General features: G+C 37.0%; 1 protein-coding gene and 1 pseudogene across 5 annotated transcripts in view; one reads left to right on the top strand and one right to left on the bottom strand.

Moving 5' to 3' along the window:
• Positions 1–451: 451 nt before the first annotated feature.
• The window catches only part of SCAF8 (SR-related CTD associated factor 8), a 215080-nt gene continuing 189661 nt past the window's right edge, over positions 452–25870 (top strand). For 4 of the 5 annotated variants that reach the window (XR_004299961.1, XM_032407607.1, XM_032407606.1 and 1 more), the window contains exons 1-2: positions 935–1040; positions 6815–6877. Coding sequence is in view for 4 of the 5 variants with exons in the window: in XM_032407607.1 (XP_032263498.1) it covers positions 1011–1040; positions 6815–6877 (93 nt within the window). In the remaining variant the exon portion in view is untranslated. Of the gene's footprint in view, positions 614–934; positions 1041–6814; positions 6878–25870 lie in introns of those variants that run through there. The other variant, XM_032407608.1, reaches the window with a different exon arrangement.
• LOC116634392 lies at positions 17229–18503 on the bottom strand (annotated as a pseudogene).

Genomic DNA, 25870 nt, shown 5'->3' with positions numbered 1-25870 from the left:
CCACCCGGATCCGAAGCTTTTGTTTCTCACATTTCCTCCCGACGCTATTAAAATGCATGGACACATCGTTACTAAATAAATGAATGATTAGGAACTTTTCTTTTGGCTGTTAACCTTTAGGCCACTGTCCAGTAAAGTTCTGAAAAACAACTGAACCCAACAGCTCACGTAAGAGGACCAATCTACTCGGAAACAACGGAAACGTGGACATTATTTCCCAAACTTGTCGCGTTCCGGGGACACTTAGGCATTCCTCGGAGTAACGCTTTGCAGGGGCCTCCAAGGGCGGGCCGACGCGCTCCGCGCGGCCGCAGCGCTCGCTCCCGTGTCTGCAAGGCGCGGGGAGGGGGCAAGGCGCGGGCGGCCCCGGGCCGAGCGGAGCGGGACCTCCGAGAGGCGACGCTCTGGCCCGCGCTCGCTCGATGGTTTCCGCGCGGCCGCTCGGGCCCGCGCGGTCCAGTCACCAGGGGGCGCGCTGGCCGGCGCCGCGGATCTCCGAGCTGCGCGGCCCGACTCGCGTCCGCCATATTGGATGCCGCAGCCGCTGCTGCCAGCGCTTCCTCCTCCGTCTTCGCTGTGCGCTGCTGGTTCCTGCGGCCCGAGCGGCGGGGAGGTGAAACAGGAGTCTGACGAAGGAAGAAGAAGGAGGGGGTGGAGAGTGTAGGGGACGGGGCTAGAGGGCGGAGGACCGAGACCGAGCGGGGCGGAGAAGAGAAGGCGCCGCGGCCCAGCCCCTCCCCCGCCCGCTGCCGACCCGCCCCGGCAGCGCCTGTGTTCCCCAGACCGGCGCTCCGCCCGCCCTAGCGGCCATGCCGGGGCCTCGCTGCCCCTGAGGGAGTCCTTCCCTGCCAGTGCTTGCCCTTCCACTCCCGTCCCGGGGTCTCAGCAGCCGGGTCTCCCGCCGGCGGCCCTCCTCGCGGCCGCGCCGCCGCCCCCGTCTCGCTCTCCCCACCCAGCGCAGTGGCCGCCGCCTCTTCCGCCGCCGGGCTCGGGGCCTCCGCACCGACAACATGGAGGCTGTGAAAACCTTCAATAGCGAGGTTGGTATTGCAGTCTAGCCTCCCCTCCTGCCCACACCTCCCACCGGGACTAGGCCCGCGGGAGCAGGGTGGGTGCGGGCCTGCAGGGTTTCCCAGGGTGGGGCGAGTGGCGGCCTAGCTGTGTCGAGGGGGGGAGGGGGAGGGGTGTTTCTCTGCCCCGCGCCCCTCCTCCGAGTCCGAGGGGAGGGCTGGGGGAGGGCCGCCCCGGGGCGGAGGGAGGTTCCGGTGTCTCCAGCGCCCTATTGAGTGGCTGAGGGTTTGGAGGGAAGGCCCCTTAGGGCCCTCCCCCGGAGGCTCCTGGCAGGTCTCTCGGGGTCAGTTCCGCCGAGGCCTGGCCCGCCCACGTCTTTCCTGGGCCTGCGGGATTTTAACTGCTCGCGGGACAGCACTGCCCAGACCTCCCCTTGGTCCTTAATGAGGCAGGGACCGGTGGGGGTAGTACAGGAAGGGAACCTGCAGGGGGGATTTCTGTGGTCACGTTTTACGTACTGTTTATATTTGAGACAGTGTTGGCTAGGGAACGTGCCAACTAGGGACTTACGCTAAGAGAATGGCTGATCCGGAGGCAAGGTTTTCTGCGATTTATCATACCTTACTTCCCCCTTCTCTCATCATCAGGACAAAAAAGACAAATGGTTAGGGAGAGAGGTCTATGCTTCGAGAGGGGAAGATGCTGGGGAAGCATTTCCCATGGGCTCATTCACACGTAAAATCTAACACTAGAAAACAAGCAGGTGTCCAGTTTTCACTATCTAATTGAATTTACTAGTCTGAAAAGAGATAGGTTTCGATAAAGTATGTTAATTTTTTTAAAACTCCGATTTAAGTAGACCCTAGTGCAAACATTAAACATAACAAGTACCTGTCTACACAACCAGAATTAATCTTATCTGTATGCCTTGGAAGAAAATTTTTAATGTGATATTAACTAAAATCGCATAAATTTTATGAACTTTTGGTGTGAAGTGCTAATAGTCTATTCGATAGTATGATTAACAAAATCTTAAATATTCACCTCTTAAAATACCAGACATACTGCTGTGATAATCCCAGCAGGACAATACTTTCAAAAGCTGTTTCACAATTTTGTTTCTTTTATTTTTTCTTTCTCTTTAAGAATTAGCATTTGGGAAGCTTAGCAAAGGGCTAAAAGTTCGATAACATTCATTTGAGTTGGACTCTCCATATTAGAGTACATAGTAGTGACACAGTTATATGAAAGCAAACACTTTTTTAACCACTTCTTGATACATAGTGCAATAGATTTGAGAATCTTTTTTTCATTTTTATTTAGGAATTTATAGCTGATAATTAGAAAATTTGGTTCTCCCAGCAATACTTTATAGCACTTAAATTCTAGAAGAAAACGTATTTAACGGTACTATATGTTCCAACTTAATTGTTAATAGTTGCACAACTGTGCAGGAAAGAAAACAGCTCTGTGTAGCCTTTTTGTGTGCTACATACAGCACTATAGAGTGTTAAACTTTTTTAAAACTCTATAAAAAAAAAATCCTCTCTCATTTCCATTGCAGTTATTTGATTTTATCACCCCCCCCCCCCCCCCCTCCTTTTCTTTTTTTTTTTTTTTTTTTTTACCCCCCCCCCCCCCGTTTTTTTTAAAGTTTATTTTTTTTTAGTAATGTCTGCATCCGCGGTGAGCCTGGAACTCATGACCTGGAGATCAAGAGTTGCACGCTCTTCCCACTGAGCCAGCCAGGTGCTCCTAGCCCACACCTTTTTGATTGTCTCTCCTGTTTGTCTAGGGGGTTCCTGATATGTATCCTCCCTCACTCCCAGCACCTCTTCCTCCCACGAAATTCTGAATAGGATCTCTCATGTAGTGGATAGAAAAAAGGTGTTACTACACTATGGTAGTCACAATAGAGCACAGTGGAATAAAATGATAAATTGGTTTTCATTTTAGTATTTCCCTTAAGGATAGGGAGCCTAACATTTACATGGCTAGCTAGATATTTCACCTTTTTTCTCATCTAACCTTTACAGGAATTTGAGATGGGCAGTAGCAGTCCCATTTTAGTGTATGTAGCACTCTCTTCTTTCTCCCTGTGGATTTGAAAGAACTTAGAAAATCTTTTAACTCCTTTGTTTACTAACATGTTCAAACTTAACCATGTTTGAATGTGGAGTTAGCTTGATAATAGTAACAATACAGTCACAGAGTTGGGGAAAGAAATTATATTCAAAGAAGATTCAGAAGAATATCCTTTTTATTTTAAACACAAAATACATAATTTTTTTTCTGATTTTGAATATAGTTTCTGTGAATGTCTAATGCTTGCTGATGTAAAAACGTTGTTGCAAGTAAGCATGTAATAGGGAATAATTCGGTAATGAATATTTTCCATTAAATCATGTATTGCAAAGTGCAAAAATAAAGGAATTTTGAGTTATAGTAGACTGAATTTGGCTTTTAAAGGCCTATTTAAGATATGAAATGCTTGCTAATTCTCAGATTTTTTAAAGACTATCCCCCTCCCCTTCTAGCATTGGCTTGAAAATAAGAACATGCCAGAGATATTAAAGTTAAGAATATATATGTATTTTTTTTAAGGTTTTATTTTTAAGTTATCTTTATACCCAACATGGGCCTCAAACTCAAAACCCTGAGATCGGGAGTTGCATGCTCTACCAACTGAGCCAGCCACGCACCCCAAGTTAAGAATATACATTTTTAATTTGCAAAGCACAGATGAGTTTCAGTCTGAAAATCCATGACCTTACGTAGGGTATTTATGAGTCGTGGTCAACATATGCAACTGCCCCCACTCCCAAGTATCATAATCTTCAAATGGGTCTGTGGCCTCTCCTTCCCTGTGTTCAGAGTCACTGTCAGAAGATCCTTTATGAGGTAAATTCCTCTTAGCATGGGGTCAATGAGATTGAGGCCCAAAAATTGATATTTAAGTGCCCACTGTGCTAGTTTTGTGAGAAAGCCATAATTTACAGTTAAGCATTATCATTGTGATGAGTTAATCCCATGAATAGTAATGTCAGTTCTGAAATGATGAAAGAAAGTTTGTTCAGATTGGTATATAAGACTCCCTAAGAGTCTATGCTTGACCTGAGCAGTTAACTCTGAAAGAATTATCATCATTACAAGTGCCATAGTTGTAGCTGCTCTAGGATTGTGGCATATCCTTGTTATGAAGGTTTAGAGTTCTCACTTCAGTGAAAAGGGTCTCATTGGTCTGCCTAAATTCCGTTTTTAGGACCACAGTTGGTTGATTACTCGAAGGCAGCAGTTTTATGTGAGCTGCATATCTGTACTTTGTCCTTAAGAATGCCACTGTATGGTGGTCATTATGGTAAGGTTATTGTTTTTGTTTTTGGAAAGAAGGAAAAGAATAGCAATGCATGACTCTTTCCTTAGAAAACTATAACTTAATTGGAGAGGGCACTTGGATAATATAGGAACTCTTAATACATGGCAAATAGAAGAATCTGTTATGCATTGGTTATGCTTAGGCAAAGTAACTGGAGGAGATGACTTTTACTTGTATATTGGATTCTTTTAATTTTTAAGGACTTAAAAAGAGTGTCAGTACCGTTACTATACTTCAACAAGTTAACACTTTCAGATAATCAAATATTAGTGATCAGGTTTCCCCCCCCCCCCCAAGTTCTTTGTATAGCTTGTTGCATTACTATGGTTGTTTTTTCCATCATGATCCATTTCTCTTGCTGCTCAGAAAAGGCTGAGTGGTTAGCTAAAGGCCCAGATATGTAGGTGTGAGATGTGTCAGGAAAATTATTCCAATTTAAATTTTGGATTTACCTTGGTTCATAAATTCTGAGATGATTCTAGTACCTTTTATCATCTTTAGGATGCCTAAATTCTTAGGGTTTTTTGTCTTTAGGACTCTTCAGTTAGTCAGATAGCTTACTCTTTAAACTGTTCCAGGATGCAGACTTTCCAGAGTCCCCTTAACATCCAGGACATTTTCCTCTTCCATGCCTTGTCTTTCACATCAAAAGTGAAATCCCATCTCTGCTTTACTCCATTTCCACTTTTGTTTCCAGAGTGTACATTTGTCTAACTACAGGACTTTATATACTTTTCCCAGTAGTATCTAGTAGTAGACATGGGATGGTGAACAGTGGAAAAGGTAGAGGGAGTAATAAAAGCCTGTGAAATCTGTTTTTTATTTGTATGTTTTCCTTTTGTCTGTGGTTCAAGAAAGGGATTTTATGTGAAGCAGCTATAAAACTTTGCATTTTTTTGTTTCATTTTCACCTATCAGGGAATCTCTCTCCTTTTCCTTTCCTTAGTCTTTCCTATTTTAACTTTCCAGTGGGTGTTCTGGCTAATTGGATCAATCAAACCATCTTTTTTTGTTTCTACCTTGTGAAACTCCCTTAAAGATACAGCATACTTAGTGTTGTAAAGGAAGGAACCCTTCACTAGTCCCTCCGTGCCCCAGCGATTTAGATGAGAATTTCTCAACCTCAGTACTATTGATATTTTGGTGTGGATAATTGTTTGCTGTGAGGAGCTGTCCTATGCATTATATGATGTTTAGCAGTAATCCTGGCCTCTACCCACAAGGTGCCACTATTGTGACAACCAGAAATGTCTCCAGACATTATCAGATGTCCCTTGGGGAACAAAATAGACCTTGGTTGAGAATCACTGATTTAGTTCCCGTTACACGGTCTTAAAAAAATTGTACTTTCCCTTCTAGTGATTACTGGAAATAATATAGTAATAAATCTTTCCCACCAGACTGTGAGGTTCATGAGGATAGTGACCATATATTTTCATTGCTTCATATCCTCAGTACATAGCTCAGTACCTTAAATACATACTGTGTGTCAAAGATTTCTTGAATGAATGAATGAATGATGTACTTGGGATTGAATGACTTGGACCAAGGTAGTTAACATTTCTGGACATTTGGTTTCCTCTGTGTAAAGTAGATGATTGAGTTTATATTTAGGTTCCCTATTAGAGGATTCTTTGATTAAATATAAAATTAATTTTGGGGAGGACTTAGTACATATAAGGATTTTTTTTTTGAAGGCCATTTTATGGCACTGTGGGAGTCTAGGAGATCAGGTGGAAAATTTTAAATCAGAACTCTGATCTTTTTGTAATTTTCACTTATTAAGGAGGGAGCGTTGGGAGGGAGCTATTGCATTTGAAGGTTCCAGTTAGATTAAATCCATCCTAAGCTTCGTTTTGTAATTATGCTATTTTCAAACTTTTTTTTTTCTTTACTGTTTTTCAATTTAAAACAACATATGGTAAACGTTGTGGGGTTTTTTCCTTATTATTTTAAAAATTTAGAAAACAAGGATAATTGAGATCGATGATAATGATTTTTTGAGACTGCTTTGAGAGTGTTACAGTCTTAATCATTCAAGATAAATATAAAAAATTTTTGGCAAGACTGAAATAGCTCTATCATTTTATTCTAGGCTAGCATTGAGTTTGTTATAGTAATTTTGATTGACATTTAGGGGACATCTGTATTCCCCAGTTTCCTAAATAGTCATATTTTATGATCACTTGCTGCTTTTTTTTAGAAGTATAGTTGGGTTAGAATAAGTGATATTACTACTTGTACATGGAATTTCAGATATCTCTTTCTAGGGCCAGTTTTCCTGTTATTGGACAACTTCTAACTCAAAATGGTATGAGAGAATGTAATCAACCTTGACCTTGAACACTGGCTGAGCTCCTGAACTCGAGTGAGCTCATTTTATCTGGTTTTGTTTTCTCAACATCTTTCTCTACTCCTCTCTCTCAGGATTGTGCCTCTACTCCTGCTTGTACAGACTGCTTTTCCAGCAGCATGGACACAAGAAGCATAGTAAGATGATTATAACGCACATAAGGCAGGCCCTTTGGAAAATATTAGGTTTAAATTGGTAGTGAAATGATGTCTTGATTATATGGGTAGTAATTGGGAAGCAGAATAAAGTTTGTCACTTCAAATGAATTAGTAATCTTAAAGAGAACATGTAGGGAATAGTTGAATTTCTTCACAAATAATAGGTTAACTGAAAAAAAAGTTATTGTGCTTAATAGTGAACATAAATCATATATACTCTTGTTGCATTTACTTGCATTCTGCTCCACATAATTTTACTGTATTGTAAAAGGAATATAGTATTACCTATTTAACATGAATAAATTGCAAGCTTATTAATTTGATGATTGGGAATAAAATCCATCTTATATTTTGAGGAAGTTCTTCAAACTATAAGATGACAGATCATTGACAGATATGCTGTAGGGATGGAGATACAAAAAAAGACTAAATCAAATTTTTGGTTTTCTAATTATAGAGGAGCAGATTTTGGTAGTGCTACTATTATGAGAAATAAATGCTGATGAGAAATGTTTCTGTAGCCTGTTCTTACCTGAGTTAATGCTATCTCAAGTTTGATGGGAAACGATGCATTTGTGCTTTGATTTTAATTTTATGCATTTATTTGGTCTTCTAATTCTGCTTTACAAGCATTTCTGATACACCGTATTTGAAACTCAGGGAAGGATATGTAAATGCATTCTGGTATCTGCTGTAGGTCAGGAAGTATCTTAGTAACTTTGACATCACTACAGTTAGTCAGAATGGGGAATATAGGATATTAATGTTTTTTAAAGATAGTTATGGCTATTAAGTTATTGTATTCCAAATTTGTTTTTAAAATACTTCTGCAACTTATTATAATTTATATAGGTTGATTTGAAAGACCTAGCATTTCATTCTTTCATTCATTTAACCAGTGCTGAAGTGCTTACCGTGTACCAGGCATTTTTCTTTTTGCTGGTATACATTGGTAAACAAGACAAACAGGAAGCATACCCTCTTGGAGCTAATGTTCTTGTAATCTTTTTTTTTTTTCTTTCACTTCATCAGCCTTGTGTGCGGTGAGTGACCCTGCTGTGGAGCTAGTGAGGCTGTGCAGGCATCGCTGACTGGGGGTTTTGCTGGGGTTGGGCTGGTTACAGCCCTTCTCTGCAGGCGCAGTTCTGCTTGCTCTTCTCTCACCATTTTGCCTTAGAGTCTAGAAAGCTCGTCTGCTATCCAAAATAGTGATTGAGCAAGTAGACTTATTTAAACATGTTTTCAACAACGGCAAAATAAGATGAGCTACATTAAGTTTTATTTTACACCAATTTTTTTGTCATGTATTTTTTTAAAAATCTCTGTTTTGGAATATAACTGTTGTTAAAAGATAACAGCTTTAAGAATGTTTCTTTTTGTCAATGAGATATTAATTAGTCTCCAGGTGCAAATGATTTTTTAAAAAAAGCTTAAGTGGTGACCAAACCTTTATGAATTTGAAAGAATAGAACTATTTTTAAAATGAACTTCTGATTAAGTACATGATAAAATTTGGTCTCTTTCTTATAAACACTTTTTAAATTTGATTGGACTCCTCAGGGCTAATTTGAGTAGCTTGTGAGTGAAAGATGAAACACTTAGGATCATGTTTCTTATATCTTAGTGTGTAGAACTTGGGGAATGGTTTAAAGATCTTTTTTATACTGGTGACAGCACCTAAAAGGTTTACTGGTATACCTGAAACTGATACAGTGTTCTCTCAGTTATATTTTAATTAAAAAAATAAGTTGACCAAGCCCTAGTTAATGGCTTTTTAAAATTTAGTAAGATTCTTACACTATAAAATTTTATGGTAAAAAGATAGGGGTATTTGAATTTATTAAAATATTTGAAGTATATGGGTAAAAAGAATGTTGAATAAGTTAAAATTTTTACAAACCAAAACATACAGTGGATGTCTACTTTCTGTAGTAGCTTTCTGTGATGAAAAATGTCTGGCTTAGGTATTTCTGAAATACTTTTTGTTTACCAAACACTTAAAAGTGAGCCACTTTATAATACAGTGTTTTGTATTCTGACCCTCTTTTCCCCAACCATCATGTTTCAGTGGAATTTTAGGATAAGCTGGTGAGAAAAGTAGGATAGGTGCTATCCTCCTTTTACTGACTAGAAAACGGGCCACCATTGTGATTTTACCAATAAAATGCTACTTTTAAGTATTAGAGCTGAGAAGGACCCCAGGTCTCAACCTCTGGTCGTTTTTCTTACCCTTCTGTGTAAAGGAGAACTATCACTTAGTTTTCCACAATTCCTTTTTACTGGCACAGTGTCTAATTATAAATTAGCTTTATTTTTTCACACTTTTGAACTTTAAAACTTTAGATTTATAGAGAGTTACAAGAATGATAAAGAATTTTATGTACACCTCATCCTGATTTCTCTACCTAATTATGTTAATTAACCATTTTTGCTTTTTTGTTCACTCTCCACATAAACATGAACACATGCAAACTTTTTTTATGGCATTATGATGGGAAATGCAATTCATGATGCCTTTTACTTTTACTTTTAAATGACTATTTTCTACAGTGATATTCTTTTACATAGCCATAGTACAGTGATCAAAATCAGGAAATTAACGTTGGTATAATGCAATTGTCTGCAGATCTTATTCAGATTTCATTAATTATATCATTAATGTCCTTAATAGGAAGAGTAAATCCCATACCACATCTTGCATTCATTCATCTTGTCTCTTTAGTATCCTTTAATCTGAAATAGTCGGTTATAACTCTTTCTTTACTTTTCATGACCTTTGATGATGTTTAGTGATAATAGGAAGAGTAAATCCTATACCACATCTTGCATTCATTCATCTTGTCTCTTTAGTATCCTTTGATCTGAAATAGTTGGTTATAACTCTTTCTTTACTTTTTATGACCTTTGATGTTTAGTGATAATAGGCCAGTTATTTTTGCAAGTCTTTCATTATGGATATGTCTGCTGTTGCTTCATGATTAGATTCAGGTTATGCGTTTTTGGCAGGAATACTCCAGAAAGTGATACTATGTTCTCAGGAAGCACATGATGTCCGTTTATCCCACTAATAGGGATGTTAACTTTTTTTTGAAAGGTTTCTCCATTGTAAAGTTACTGTTTCTTCCCTTTGTAACAAGTATCATTTGGGGAGGTGTTTTGAAACTAAGCACATACCTTGTTGCTTGTCAAACTTGCACCCATTTAAGCCACCCATTTAGTTCTTGCCTGAATCAGTACTAGGATGATTGCCAAAAGGTGATGTTCTTTGTCATTTCTTTATTATTGGCATTCTATAAGAGTTTTTCCTTCTCCCCATTTATGTATGTATGTATGTATGTATGCGTATCAGTATGAACTCATGGATTCTTTTTTATTCATTGGGGGTTTTTGATGTAGATTGTCTCAATTTTGACCAGTCAGAGCTACTTCAGGCTGTCTCTTGTGTCCTTTTGATGTGTGCTCCTTATCTTTTGAGTATTTAGCTTCTTATATAGTAAGGTATTACCATCCTAGCCTTGGAGTCAGTCATTTCTCCAAGGACCTCTGATCTGGTTTCTTCTTGTGGATATTTATTAATGGGTCGAACTAGAATATATATATATATATATATGTAGATATATATTTATGTACGTATATATATCTACATATATATATATATATATATATGCATAAATTTTTGTTTTTTAACTGTCTGCCTATCTAAAAAGCCATGGGTTCATTCTAGCCTTTCCCCTTTCCAATTCTGTATGTAATTCCTTTTTCTGATAGTGAGAAAACTAGTTTCTGTTATCCACAATGTATTTACATGTTATTCGTTCAAACCTGAAACACACAAAGTAGTTTCAGAATTGCTAAACCATATGTCTCTGAAAACAAACCGATTAACTAGAATTTAATACTTGTTTATAGCTCATTTTTTGTTTAACCTGACGGTATATAGTCAAAATGCTGTGTTCAAACATTGCTTGGTTAGTTTTTTCACTTTAATATAGTTCTGCTATTTGTTTGAAATATAATTAGATTCACTTTTTTTTTCCTGTTTGTATTCCATTTTTTTTTTCCTTCATCCATTTTTGTTATTTCTTTAGTATGGAAAGTATTAACCATAAATTAACTTTAATCTTCCCTTTTTATTAGCTTCAGCATTCATAACCACTTATGCTATAGTTAAATTTTTTTTCTTAACATTCTTCAAATCAAATAACAAGCCAAAATTCAGAAATTCAGTTATGGAGAGGGTCTTAGGTGAAAAATCCGTTTCTAATAGTGCAGATTCAATTCATAGGTGAAAGGAAGCGTGCAAAACTTTTATTCTCTCGTGAATGGAATCTCCATTCACGGGGGCAATAATCTGTTTCTGTAGAGGACCAGATAGTAAGTATTTTAGGTTTTGTTAGCCACTTAAGGTCTCTCACATATTCTTGTTGGTCTTTCACAGTTCTTTTAAAATACAAAAAATGGTCTTGGCTTGAGAGCCTACGAAAATAGGCCATGGGCCATTTTTTGCTGGCTCCTGCTGCAAACTTTGAAACCTGAGAACTTGATTAATAACATGCTACTTAATAAGTCAAAATTATAATTGAGCAAGAAAATATATTCCTTACAGCCTTTATAATCTTACTTGAACATCAAAAACAATTTAAAAAGCTTCCTTAGTGAAAATAATTTATTCAAAATTTTGAGCACTTACCACCAAGTACAGACACTATTCTAGGCTCTAGAGATTTAACGGTGTATAAAACAGATTCCAAAAGAAAACACAACCCCACCCACAAACAATCTCTGCCCTCATGGAGTTTACATTCAGTTTTTGTGTATGGATGTGTGCTGGAAATGCGTATTTCTTGTTTTTCCTCATTTAGTGACATTTTTATCTGTTAAAAATTGTTTTCATATTACTTGCAAAGCAAACATTTTCCTGAAAACTTGATAAAAAATGCAGCAAAGGGGCAAATTTTAGAAGTTTGACTCATTGGTTCCCATCTCTTTTTTGTGACGTGTGATTATTTGAAAATGATTCTTAATCATGATGCTTTCGGTGTATAGCTACACTAACTCACTAGAAGATGACAAGTTAGACTTCATTAATTGGGACAGAGAACCTAGACTTAATTTAGTGGTAAATACATGTATGTTATAGAATCTTTAAAAAATGTTATTCAAATATATAATAGTAATTCAGCCAGTCTTTCTTTAAGGCTTTAATGAATAATATAATGAGAATGATTCTTAAAATACTCTCCAAAGTTTGAGGACCATGGTGAAAGCAGTTGCTTATATAGTCTTCCTGAAATACAGAAAAAGTTGGGGCACCTGGGTGGCTCAGTCAATTAAGTGTCTGCCTTCAGCTCAGGTCATGATCCCAGGGTCCTGGGATCAAGCCTGCATCGGGCTTTCTGTTCAGTGGGGAGCCTGCTTCTCCCTCTCCCTCTGCCTGCAGCTCCCCCTGCTTATGCGCTCTCTCTCTTTCTGTCAAATAAATACATAAAATCTTTAAAAAAAAAAAAAAATAGGGAAAAAGTCTCCTGATAGGGCTACTACTTAATCTAATAAAAGCTCCAGAACTGTGTGCAGGTTATCTATTTTGATTTTTATTCAGTATTGTCCCTGGCTAAATATTGAATAAAAATCATCAGAATGAGTTTTTATTATGTTATATGTTTATTGCAGAAAGAACTTCTATCTTTGAGTATTTTTTCTTCAAGCTTTTAATAAACCAGTAAGTGCCTTTTTATATAGGAATTCCTCTTATTGAGCAGAATTTTCTGAATTCTTGTCTCTATTCTGTCAGAGAACTCAGAACTTTTTTTAGAGAATTGGCCAGAGGCTAGCATATCATTCCTTGTACAAAATTCACCAATCAGTACTTTTATTCATTTGCAAAATCAGAGGATTAAGATGTCTTAGGTCTCTTAGAGCCGTAATAGTTAATGATTCCAAATAATTCTGCGAGGGCTTCCTTTATTTTGCTAGTCCTTCAAGATTGTTAGGTAACTTATTCAATTTTAATAACAATTTTCCAGTTGCTAGAATGTAATGATATCCCATGAAGGTTTTCATGTAATAGCAACTAGTGGTTGGAAAGAATGCTGCTGTGAAGTAGTTTGCTAGTTGTTTGAGCTTTATTTTTTATGCATATTTGCCATCTGTCAGGCATTATATTCTGCAGAGTGGTTACCAGCGTTAATTAGATACCCGTGTTCTTTTTCTCAGCTCATATTCTAATAGGGGTGGGAATGGGAATGTTTTACCACAAAGAGTTAGAAGGTAGTATAATGAGGGGCGCCTGGGTGGCTCAGTCGTTACTAAGCGTCTGCCTTTGGCTCGGGTCGTGGTCCCAGGGTCCTGGGATCGAGCTCCACATCGGGCTCTCTGCTCAGCGGGAAGCCTGCTTCTCCCTCTCCCACTGCTCATGTTCCCTCTCTCTCTGTGTCTCTCTCTCTCAAATAAATAAATAAATAAAATCTTTAATAAAAAAAAAAGGTAGTATAATGAATAGTATGATACAAGAAATAGTGATATAGCCTGTGTATACTATGTGTAAGCTCTTTATGTATATCATGATGTACACAGAATGAGGCAGGAGATGTTATGTGAGGCAGAGGGTGAAGATCATTTTTGAGGAAATGGTAACTTTGGGAAGGGGATAGGATGGGAGGAATGATGAGAATTGGCCAAGGATCTTTGATGAAAGGCCTTTGTACACTGTGTATAAGACCTCATTTTTAGTCAAAAGGGAATTGAGATTCTGAAGGGTTTTAAAATTGTGTTTTAGTAAAATGAGTAGTATCTTTGGAGCAGGGCAGGGCAACGGGATGAGATCGGGGGAAAGGAGGTTAAATTAGCATAGAGAAGATGAGGGGCTCAACTAGAGTAATAATAGGGAGAAGAAGGGATGAACGCAAGAGAAATTTATTAGTAATAGGGAGCTGGATATGAGGTTGAGGGTGGTGCCAGGGCTTTGGTTAAGTGATGAGGTAAATAAAATGGTATGGTACTAGTTACTAGGGTGGGCAAATCCGGAGGAGCTAAAAACTTGAGAAAGATAATTTGGTGGGTGGGATCATTTTTAATAACCTGGAATAAAAGAAAGATCATTAGTATGGAAGAACTGAAGTATCCATATCGCAGCTACCCAAAGATACTTACTTTTACTGTTTTGCTGAATACAGTAGTAATTTTGTATATCTTGAAGATTTGGTGTCTGTGGAACATCAAGGTGGGAGATACCCAGCTGGATATATAGGCACCTAAGGAGAATAGATAAAAGATGAGGATTTAGGAGAGGGTATAGTTGCCTAGGGAGATGATACAGAGAATTAAGCAGGCTTAGGGCAAAATCTTGTAGAATCTTTATGTTCTTCAATTTTTTTGTTAATTTTTTTAAGATAAAGCTTTGGCGCTTTCCATTATATTATATTTGTGAATATGAGGACATTTAAAAGCAACTCTGCATGGAATACTCTTGGTTTTGAATTCTGCTTACACAATTGCTGTTCTTCTGTGCAATTACAATTTAAGTTATAAATGGCATGATCTATGAATAAAATTAAAGATTTAAATGTTGTTTGAGATTTTGTTAGAATTTAACATCAAGCCTATTCATATCATCCAACATTTTATTAGCTCCTCCTAGTCACATAATTTTTTACCTTAATTTTATCTATAATAAACGATTTGTTGTGAACATGGAATTGTGAATGTAAAGACTATATCATTTAGAAATAGAACCTGTATTTATTTGAGAAATTTCAGCTAATGTGGTTTGTGGGGATATGTTATGGAGAGAATTTACAAATGAATTATTCTTTCTTATTTTCATTTTGGCCATTTCATTATTGATAGTACTTCTAAAGTTAAAAGTATGTAAAAATCATATTATTTAATTTTAATGTTTTACAGAAGACATAGGGAAGAACTGAAATTGAAGTTGGATTGTTTGTATCTCAGGGAAAATTTGAACTGAAGAGTTATTTTTATATATATGCATGTTTGTTCATATTTATAGATTTTGTTTTCTTGCTTGGAGAATCATTTCTGTTCTCTTTGACTTTAGAATACTAGGGTAGCTAAAGACCATTACAGTCATGTTATACATTTGTAGCTCTAGGCATAACTAGAGTGTTTGGTTCTATGATGGGGTTTCTTGTTTACTTCCATGCTTAAACTCTATTTCCAGAAATTACAAATTTTAGACCTGCAAGACCTGTGATAGTGTATCATTTAACAGACTCATTTTATGGATGAAGAATTGACTGAGAGATGATGAAACTTGTTTAGTATCAAAGGCACATAGCAACCAAATTAAAAGAAATTTCTGTTCTTTGTGTCTCAGTTTAATGTCGTTTTTATGTTTTCAGTATGTTTTTAGTGAGATTTTGGTAATAGTTATGTGTGTTGGAGGTAGAGGAGGAGTGGGAATAGGTGATTCTTAGTTATTATCATTTAATGCTACACCTGGGTCAGGATAAGGAACAAACAACTATACTCCTGTTCTCCTGCCCATAAAATAAGGTACCATGGGAAAATGTGCAGGCCTTGGCAAAGTATTGTGCGGTAACACCCCCACTACCCCTTAGTGGGCAGTTTTGTAGCAATTCAGCCCTCCGCAGAAAAGTGAAAAAAGGCATTAAGTACAGAGCTCACATATCCTGTACCTTCTTTGTGGCAGAGGAGTGCAATTACTCTATTAGCCTCTATCCTTAGCATGTTTCTGATTTTCACATTTTAGTAATAAGGGCTACTTTGTAACTACTTCCTTTAGATTGTCCCAGACTGCTGTTTACAAGGCTCCTGGTTCAGGTATTTTAAAGCATGGCAAAGCTGCAAAGTCAATATGGTTGCTGTCGAAGTAAGATGTGAGAGATTATAGGTGACAAGGAGATAATTTTATCATTTATAAAATGGGATTACACAAGGTAACCTTTAGGGTCTCTTAAATATTAACCTTAATGAAAAAGTTTTATAATTAATTTTTTTTTTTTTTTTTTTTTTTTTTTTTTTAAAGATTTTATTTATTTATTTGAGAGAGAGGGAATGAGAGACAGAGAGCATGAGAGGGGTTAGGGCCAGAGGGAGAAGCAGACCCCCTGCCGAGCAGGGAGCCCGATGCGGGACTCGATCCAGGGACTCCAGGATCATGACCTGAGCCGAAGGCAGTCGCTTTACCAACTGAGCCACCCAGGCGCCCTATAATTAATTTTTTTAAGATTTTGAGAGAGAGCACGAGAAGGGGGAGGGGCAGAGAGAGAGGGAGAGGGAGAAGCAGACTCCCTGCTGAGCAGGGAGGGAGCCCGACTTGGGGCTCGAGCCCAGTACCATGGGATCATGACCTGAGCCTAAGGCAGATGCTTAACCAACTGAGCCAACTCAAGCGCCCCAAGAAAGGTAGTTTAAAAGAAAAAAAGCGGCTGAGAACATTTAGTGTCACTGGATATCTCTGTCCCCCTGGAAAAGTATATTCATATTACATATTTTACGGAGATTATGAGTTATAAAGAAAGTACTAGATATATTCTGTATATTTTCTAAGTTGGAGAAATTGTTGAACAAAACTTTTGAACACATGGTAATGAAATACCATGATATATTTGATAGATTTTGGACCAATATCATTACCGGTCAACATAAGAATTTCAGTGTTTTACTGAATCCAGCAAGAAAATTAATTTTAAACAATTACTAGGAGTATAATTTTGCACTGGAATATGTATTTATTTTACATAGGTACATACACTTATTTACAATACTTATATATGAACACATAGGTGTGTATAGAAAATTCTGGAAGGCAGCTTCCCAGTCTAACAGTGGTCATTGATTTTAAGAGAGAACAGTAGGTGGATATTGTGCAGTGAATGAGAGCTTTCAATATTTGGAATTTTTCACAACATTTATTACCATTTTACTTTTGTAGTAATTTCCCTCAAACTGAAAATAACTATGTTTCTCAGCTTTGGGAGAAAGATGGATTTGGTCTATCTTAATATTATTTGAATTAAATCCTTTAGGGAAAGTGAGCTTCCTTGTTAAAGTTTGGAAGGCTCTTAAACCTTATTGAGGATTGCTTAAAATTCATTTTTCTTTAATAACTTTTTTTTTGAAGATTTTATTTATTTATTTGAGAGAGAGAATGAGATAGAGCATGAGAGGGGGAAGGGTCAGAGGGAGAAGCAGACTCCCTGCTGAGCAGGGAGCCCGATGTGGCACTGGATCCTGGGACTCCAGGATCATGACCTGAGCCGAAGGCAGTCGCTTAACCAACTGAGCCACCCAGGCGCCCCTTAAAATTCATTTTTAAAAGAATTTGTTTAGCTGTTATTTCGTCAGTGGATGTATAAGCTTCATCATGTTTTGTCTTTTACAGTCAAATGCTCTACCACTGAGCTATACCCCCATGTTTTGTCTTTTGACTAAAGTCTTGGTTATTAGTTAGGTTGATGCTATTAAATGGTATGTTTCCACAATCATCTACCATCTTACTCAGTGACTCAGTTGTATATGTTTAGTTGGTTGCTAGCTGGTGGGCTTTTTTGTTTTGTTTTTGGAAACGGTGTCTGGGTAGGCAGAAGAACTGGGTTTGAGACATGGTTCTGTAGCCTATTATCAATTTGAATTTAGTTAGGTCAGTTACCCTAAGTTTATACATCTATAAAATGACTACAATAGATTTTAATCTCATTGGGCCATTCTGAAAAGTGATACAGCATTTATGATAGTAACTTAATAATTGACAAAGTAGATGAAAGTAATATTTCTTTCTTTCTCCTTTATCATGCTACTCTTTCCCCCTTTTTTTAGTCTGTATTTGTTGCTCTTATTTCTGGAATGGTTTTACCCTAAGGCCTGGTAGGCTTTTGTCCTACTTATTCTTTCTCTGATACTTAGTCTTCAGTATTTATTCTTTATCTCCTCAACTGTCTCTTCAGGAATGATGTGTATTTTTGCTTTTCTCTTCTGGGACTCAGTCTCATAAGTTTTTAGGTATTTTGTGTTCATATGCACATGAAATTATATTGTTATCACCTGAATCTAAACTTGTCTTTCTTCCACAAACTTCTTTTAGACTCCTTTTTTTCCCCCTCATTTTATATAAAAGGGTATTTTAATTCTTGTCCTTAGGAACTATAAAGACTGTACATGATTTGGAAATGAGACTGTGCCAAATAATGGCCAGAGAAGTATCGTCCACTCTATGTCTTGTCTTTGGTCACTCAGAAATATAATGTTATCAGCTGTGATTCTTGTTGCTTGTTGCCCCCCATTATTTTTTATCTGTGTATTCACCATAGTCTGCTTTCCCTTCCACATAAATTCAGGACCCCTTTTTCACTTACTGATAGGCTACATCTCTGAGGCCTGGTCAGAATACTGATATTCTGTGCCATGTTGTCTTTCGACTGACATCACCCATTTGGTACATTTTCACCCTCATTCATTGCTAGAGAAAATGCTGTGACAGGTTTTTTCCCTTCCACCTGTCTCATGATGGATCCTAACCCACTCACACACGATTCAGAGATCTCTCAACAGCCAAGCTGCTAGCTGTTTCAGACTAACGTCTTACAAACTGATGAAATACCTATAATCCAGGTCTTTGAAACATGCCTTCTGTTTGCTTTTTCTCTGGTCTAGTCTTTGGTCTTCCCTGGATGCTCTAGCCCAAACCTAGACTTCCTCTTTATTTTATGTCAGCAGTAAAATCATATTCCCGAACACTCAGACTTGAAAACTTGGAATTTTCCTAGGTGCTTCTCTCATTTACGTCTTTTCAGTCATGAAATCCAGTGAATTTTTTAAAAAAATGTGTTTTGCATCCTTCCCTTCCTTTTTATTCTTAGTGTTAAATAATAAAAATAAGTATTGATACTTTAGTCCAGGTCATCATCACTTCCCCCTTGGTTTGTTATAGTTAGTTTTGAATTGGCTTTTAATTTACTGTTCTCTGTTCTCTCAAGTTTATACAGTAGAACTAAGTTTTTTTAGATTACTACATTAATTTTTACTCAGTCTCTTCAAGCAACTGTTTTGCTTGAATCACTTTATACTTTTAAAAACACTTCAGATTACCTTTGTCTTCAACTGTGTAGGTTTCTTAGCTATGGATTTAAACCTCTTAATACAAGACTATTTTAGAAATAAAGATTATTTATAAGTAAATATAAAAGTGTGCTTATCATATACATTGTGTATATACAACAGTATGAAATGGGGACATTTACTATATACCTGAAGCTGTGTATTATATATTCTCATCTGTGTGTCTTGTTTTTTTTGGTACTCCGTGATTCTCCAGTAGGAAAGCACAGCATTCTGTTGAGATTCTAATGCATTCCCATTAGGAAATAGCCCTCTTCCCCAGTCCTCCTTAAAAATTGCTAGTTTTGTAAAGAGAGATTTATTGACAAGTGTGTTACGAATGTAAGTAGTGTGGAAGCAGAATCACAGCTCTAACAGGAATGCTTTCTTTTCCAATCAGCCCATTTCACTTCCATTTTTATTAAACCTTTTCTCTGTTAGCAACTGGATGTAAGTATCATTTGTTTGAATGTAGCATTTTTTATTCTGGCACTAAATTATGCCATGTATTTTTGTTTTCATGAGGCAAGATCTTCAGGTTCTTATGGTTCCCCAAATTTTAAATACCACTTAAGTATATTATTCATCTGTTAAATGCAAAGGAGAATATGAGAGAAGAGAAAAATACACACCTCAAATTAGTGTCTCTGCAGAATTACCTGTGATTACATTTTAGAAAGCTTTGGGGGCGCCTGGGTGGCTCAGTTGGTTGAGCGACTGCCTTCGGCTCAGGTCATGATCCTGGAGTCCCTGGATCGAGTCCCGCATCGGGCTCCCTGCTCGGCAGGGAGTCTGCTTCTCCCTCTGACCCTCCCCCCTCTCATGTGCTTGCCCTCTCATTCTCTCTCTCTCAAATAAATAAATAAAAAAAAAATCTTTAAAAAAAAGAAAGCTTTGGGATCATTAGTGAATTGTCAAAACTGACAGTGGTAAATCTCAGAATGCTAATAATCTACTATAATAATGGTATGTCACTACCCTCCCCTTCTACCTCAGTAGATTGTTAGATATCTGAGATGAAGTCTTAAGATTTTTTTGTTTAATATTGTGCATATCTGCTGTAGATAGCCAGTGAATGTTGGTTTGATTAGATTTATATGATTGTTTAGCTTTGACCTCTTAATCGGTTGAATTTGGCTTTGGATTTTTCTCAGTTCTTTGTTTTTAGTTGATTATACCTTGATAATAAAACTTTAATGATCTGAGTAAGAATATTGTGAGTGCTTATGATTAACCCTAAGAGTTAAAAGAAATTTGAAAATCGTCTACAAGAATGATGGGATTATTTCAGAGTGAAGCATTCTGCTGCTTTGAAATAGTTCCTTATTTTCATGAATATTGGCATAGAATTATAGGTACAAGGCTAAAAAGATTATTAAAAGTAAAGTTCAAGGGGGAAAATAAATGTATATCATTACCTGTGGCTTTCGTAGTACACTTCTTTGAAGAAAATAGTTTTGTTGCATTCAAGTGAATTCAGATATGAAGAAGTCTGGTAAATTTATTTTGCCAGCTTGTATTTGGTTACCTGATTACCTTTGGAACTCAGTAAGCTACTTTATCAAAGTTTGAATCAGCATTTATTTGAATACCCAGTATGTGCAAGGAACTGCTTTGGGCATTGTGGAGGATATGAAAAAAAGGATGATACTGGTACCTATTTACTGAGGGTTTACAATATGTGAGGTCAGTGTTTTCCAAAGTGGGTGGATGAATGGAGAGATGGATAGCTAGGTAGGTAGGTAGATAAATAGAGAAATAGACTACACAGAAAACAAATTATGACCAAATAATTTTACTTTGTGATAAGATTGCTATGAAGGTAATAGCAGGGTGTATAACAGTTGCAGGAGGATGTATACACCCTAGTGGCAGGATGTGATTTCAGATATGAAAGTTAATTCCCTTTTCCTATTTTTCTGATTACAACTAGGAAAAAAATCTGAGGTTTTTTTTTTTTTTAAGATTTTATTTATTTATTTGACAGACACAGTGAGAAAGGCAACACAAGCAGGGGGAGTGGGAGAGGGAGAAGCACGCTTCCCACTGAGCAGGGAGCCCGATGAGGGGCTGGATCCCGATGAGGGGCTGGATCCCAGGACTCTGGGGTCATGACCTGAGCCCAAGGCAGATGCTTAATGACTGAGCCACCCAGGTGCCCCCAAAATCTTGAGTTTTGTACAACTATGTCTTTTGTATTTCCAGATATTTGTTAATTGTCTTTAAAAAAAAAATGAACAAAGCAGAGATTGTACTTTAGACTCAGCCTTTGGCAAGAATTATCCAGAGAAAATTTAACCATGTTTTATTTTCCTTATAATTAATTTTAATATTACCTTCTACTTATAAATGTGGGCCAGAGCAGTGTCTCAGAAAAACTTTACAACCCACAATAAGAAATATAATTTGTGTGGACGCCTGGGTGGCTGAGTTGGTTAAACATCTGCCTTTGGCTCGGGTCATGGTCCCAAGGTCCTGGGATCGAGTCCCATATTGGGCTTCTTGCTCAACAGGGAGTCTGCTTCTCCCTCTGCCTGCTGCTACCCCTGCTTGTGCTCTCTTTCTCTCTCTCTCTGACAAACAAGTAAAATCTTTAAAAAAAAAAAAAAAAAAAGTCCCTTTAAAAAAAAAAGAAATATAATTTGTGTCGTGATCTAGTAGTTACCTATGTAAATATAACAGAAACAAAAGTTTCACCCAAGATTAGTCAGTGTGTACTTCATTATTTCTATTTTGTTCTGTTTTAACTGGGCTAGGATTACCTTGAAAAGGTTTTCATAGTTGATTAATTAGATTATGGTTTGAAAAAAAGTAAAAAAGATTGCATGAAATAGAGAAACGGGTAGAACTTTTTTTTAATTGTATGAAAATTATGCCTAATAAATTACGTTAAGTTGTTATAACATATTTTTCTGAACATTTTTCTTGGTCTTATTTTTGCATTTAATTCTTATATTTATATATAAAGTTGTAGTTATTGCAAATATTTTATATTTGTCATGTAACATATTAGAGATTTCCATAGTATTATATTAATAACGTATGTATCAGGTTAACTTTCTCTCTCTTAGTATACCATACTAAATCTCTTTTCTTGGACATTTTTTTAACTGTTATATGAAATGTTGATGTAAAAATTCCATGATTATGGCCTTTTGCTTTTTAAAATATATAAAGGTCACTAATAATAATTTTATAGCTCTTGTATTGAGTACCATACTACTTTTTCCTTCCAGATACTGTATTTTTCAGTTCTAAAATTTCTAGTTGGTTCTTTTTTGTAGTTTTCCTTTCTCTCATGAAAACTTCTAGTTTTTGCATTTATTGCAAGGATTTGCTCCTTTACCTTATTGAGGATCATTATGATTTCTTTAAAAGTTTGTGATAATTCCAACATCAGCATCATTGGGGTTGGCATCTATTGATTTCTCCTTTCACGCTTGAGCAGTGTGGACAGATCTTCCTGGTTTGGGGGGGGGGTTTTGGTATGTCAAGTAGGTTTGGTTTTGTGGACAGATCTTCCTGGTTTGGGTGTGTGTGTGTGTGTGTGTTGTGTTTTGGTATGTCATGTAGGTTTGGCTTGTATACTGGACATTTTCAGTATTGTAGGACTTCATTAAAATCCTCTTAAGAATGTTGATTTGTTTTATTTAGCAGACGTTCATCTTGGTTAGGTTCAGGATGCAAGTTCTGTCTTGCCTTTTTGTGGTGGTTCCAATGTCAGTTCAATTTTATAAGCATTTGTTTTCTGTTTTAGATGTGCCCAGCACATGTGCCAATCAGGAATTAGTGGTTTACATAAATTTTAGTTCTCAAAGCCTTTACTGGATTTCTTTGGGTCTGTTTCACACTGGTACAATTCCAGAATGAGCCCAAGACTTAAGTTAGTTCCTACACAGAATTAGGAGATCCTCTTCTCAGCTCTCTGTGGGATTCCCATGCTTTTTCTAGATCCCATGCCATCCTTTTTTCTGTTCCTCTGGCCAGAAAGTCAGGTTTCTCTCCATTTTTAGCCTTTAGAGTTGAAGTGGTGAGGGAAAAAAAAAAGTGGGGATTCCTCACCATACTTTTTGGATAACAGGGGCCCCTTTTCCTAGTTCCTCTGTCTGGAAATTGCTATTCTTTGGGATTTTTTAGGTGCTGGCCACAGTGGTTGCCCTCCAGCCCTAAGCAGGGCCTGGGAGAAATGGCAGAGGAGGAAGAAAAGGAGATTCCTCCTGATGCCCACCTCAGTAGCATGGAGGAGTCCTTTTACTCAGTCTTCTGGGTAGACAAAAGGGGTTTCCTCTAGTGTTTCTGCTTCTAGCACCTGCTCCAGGGTTTGATTCTGCACTCTCTGGAACCAAACAAAACCTAGAGATAATAGAGGAACACAAAACACTAAGAAATTTACCTCAGCACCCACACACAGCCCCCCTCCCTGCCCATCACTGGTTACTATTCTACTTGTTTTCCATCAGTTTCTCTTTCACTTTTCACAGTCTTCAGGTAGTTGCTTTTTTGTATTTAGTCTGGTGTTTTTAGTTGTAATCGGTGGGAGAGAGAGAGGCTGTAGTTGGCTTACTCCATCTTGGCTCACTGTAACTCCTATATACTATTTTTAAGAGTATTTTTTATCCACTTTATTCCAAGAATTTGGAAAGGATACATAAATTTTTGTATTAAAGACCATGGAAGTAAGTTTTTGTGGCCTAAATTTAGTTCTTTAGTAGTTTTTGAGGGAGAGTTGATTATAATTTTTCTTTGTTACTAACAATTTTAAACTATAAGTTAGATTCTAAAGTAAATGGCTTCTTTTTAATAACAGTTTTCAAAACTGTAATATTAACCTTAGACACCTGTCATAGTCGAGAAATAGGATGTTTTGCTTAGTAATATAAAAGGTTAATTATTTATGTGAAAATACTTTAGCCCATAGGAAAGAATAGTTACGAAGCATGTAAATATATTTGTCATAACAATTTTGTTAGCACTTTTATATATCAAATTCTGGCTTGCTTTTTCTTTTTTTTAAACTGGAGGATCCTACCCCACCACACCTGCCCCACCAAAAGTTTAGTGTATAGGTTTGATCTTACTAGACAGATGTTTGTATACTTCAGATTTATAATTTTAAAAAAACAGGCATCATTTTCCCTGGTAATATACTTTTTAAGATTTTATTTATTTATTTGAGAGAGAGAGCGCACAAGCGGGGGTGGAGGGGGAGGGAGAAGCCGACTCCCTGCTGAGTCCAGTGTGTGGCTGGATCCCAGGCCTGAGATCATGACCTGAGCTGAAGGCAAACACTTAACTGACTAAGCCACCCAGGTGCCCAACTTTTTTAAAAGGGGTTCTGGATTTGAGATCCTGAGAAAGATACACAGTTCTGCGTACCCTTTACCAAGTAGTATTACTTTCATTGTATACTTAACTATACTCTGCAAACTGTTAATTAGAATATTGCCTGTCTGCAAAAGCACACTCAGTTCCATGAGGACAGAGATGTCTGCCTCTTCTATTGGATCCATAGTGCCTGGCACTAATGAGTATATTTGGAATGAGTGATGAATTGTTGGATTATAGATAACTTGCATTTTCTGTCATCTTTGTGCTTTTTTTTATAGTTTCCAATTTTTCTGTAGTAAAATATTTTATAACCACAGAAAAAAGTTTTAAGGATATTTTAAAAAGGGAAAACAATTATTAATTTTGCTCACTGATTTTTAGATGTTAACGTTTCAAATTTTATGTGCTTTGGTGTTTGCAATTACATATGGTTTATTTCAAAGATGCATTTGAAACTTTGTTTTGAAGGGTTTTTTGTTTTTTGTTTTTTTTAAGATTTTATTTATTTGACAGAGAGCACAAGTAGGCAGAGTGGCAGGCAGAGGGAGAGGGAGAAGCAGGCTCTTCGCTGAGCAGGGAGCTGGACGTGGGGCTTGATCACAGGACCCCAGAATCATGACCTGAGCCGAAGGCAGCCGCTTAACTGACTGAACCACCCAGGCGCCCCTGTTTTGAAGTTTTTATACTCTCACATTATTTAGTGTAAAATCAGGAGCTGTGCCTTTGTTAAAAGTTTGATCTGGGAGTCCTGGCAGAATATCTGTAACATACCTTTTTGGCTTTTGCTCTTTAAAACATTCTGTGTGTTCAAGAATACTGCTACTTCAATAGAAGTAACCCAAGCTTATATATTTGGAGTTTTAATTCAAACATTTTTTTTTTACAAAGAAATTTACTTTAGTATAAAGTTACTATTGGTCACATTATTCTTTTAGAACATGCTTTTTCTTAATGTTGCTTTTAGTGTTGAATCTGCTACTGTTAATTCTGTTACTGTTCTCTGGTCACATTTTGTTATGTCAAGTGCATCTGATTTTATGTTACAGTATCTAATATTTTATATTGTATCCCAACCCAAAAATAATATGGAAGGTCCTCTATATAGGAAAGGAGAGCTTGTATATTAGGGAGTGACAAATTTTAGATATAGGGAATGCTTAGGTTTTGACATGTTGAAGTAAAATTTGTAATAAAGTATATTGGTTTTCAGGTATTACAGTTGGAGAATAATCTCTTTAAAATGACTTTATCAGTGAAACAAGTATCATATTTACTTTTTATTCCTATATGCAAAGTACTGAATTTCTATTTCTTTTTAAGTTATTTAGGAAAAATAGAAATTTAAAAATTTTAATTTTGACTTTGAATTATAAAAATAATTTTCAAAAAATATTTGCAAAAATTAAAAAATCTATACAGTCAAGGTAAAATGAAGAAAAATCATTTACATCTTTTTCTACTGTATTAGTTTTCTGTTGCTTTGAAACACATTGCCACAAACTTAGCCTATGGCTTAAAGCACCACAGATTTATTTTATAAATTCCATGGGTCACAACCCAAGCACT

This window comes from Phoca vitulina, unplaced genomic scaffold, assembly GCF_004348235.1.
Source record: "Phoca vitulina isolate PV1807 unplaced genomic scaffold, GSC_HSeal_1.0 scaffold9, whole genome shotgun sequence".
NCBI lineage: Eukaryota > Metazoa > Chordata > Mammalia > Carnivora > Phocidae > Phoca > Phoca vitulina.
The sequence above is the reverse complement of the archived record's forward strand: the minus strand, read 5'-3'. Positions and strand labels throughout refer to the sequence as shown.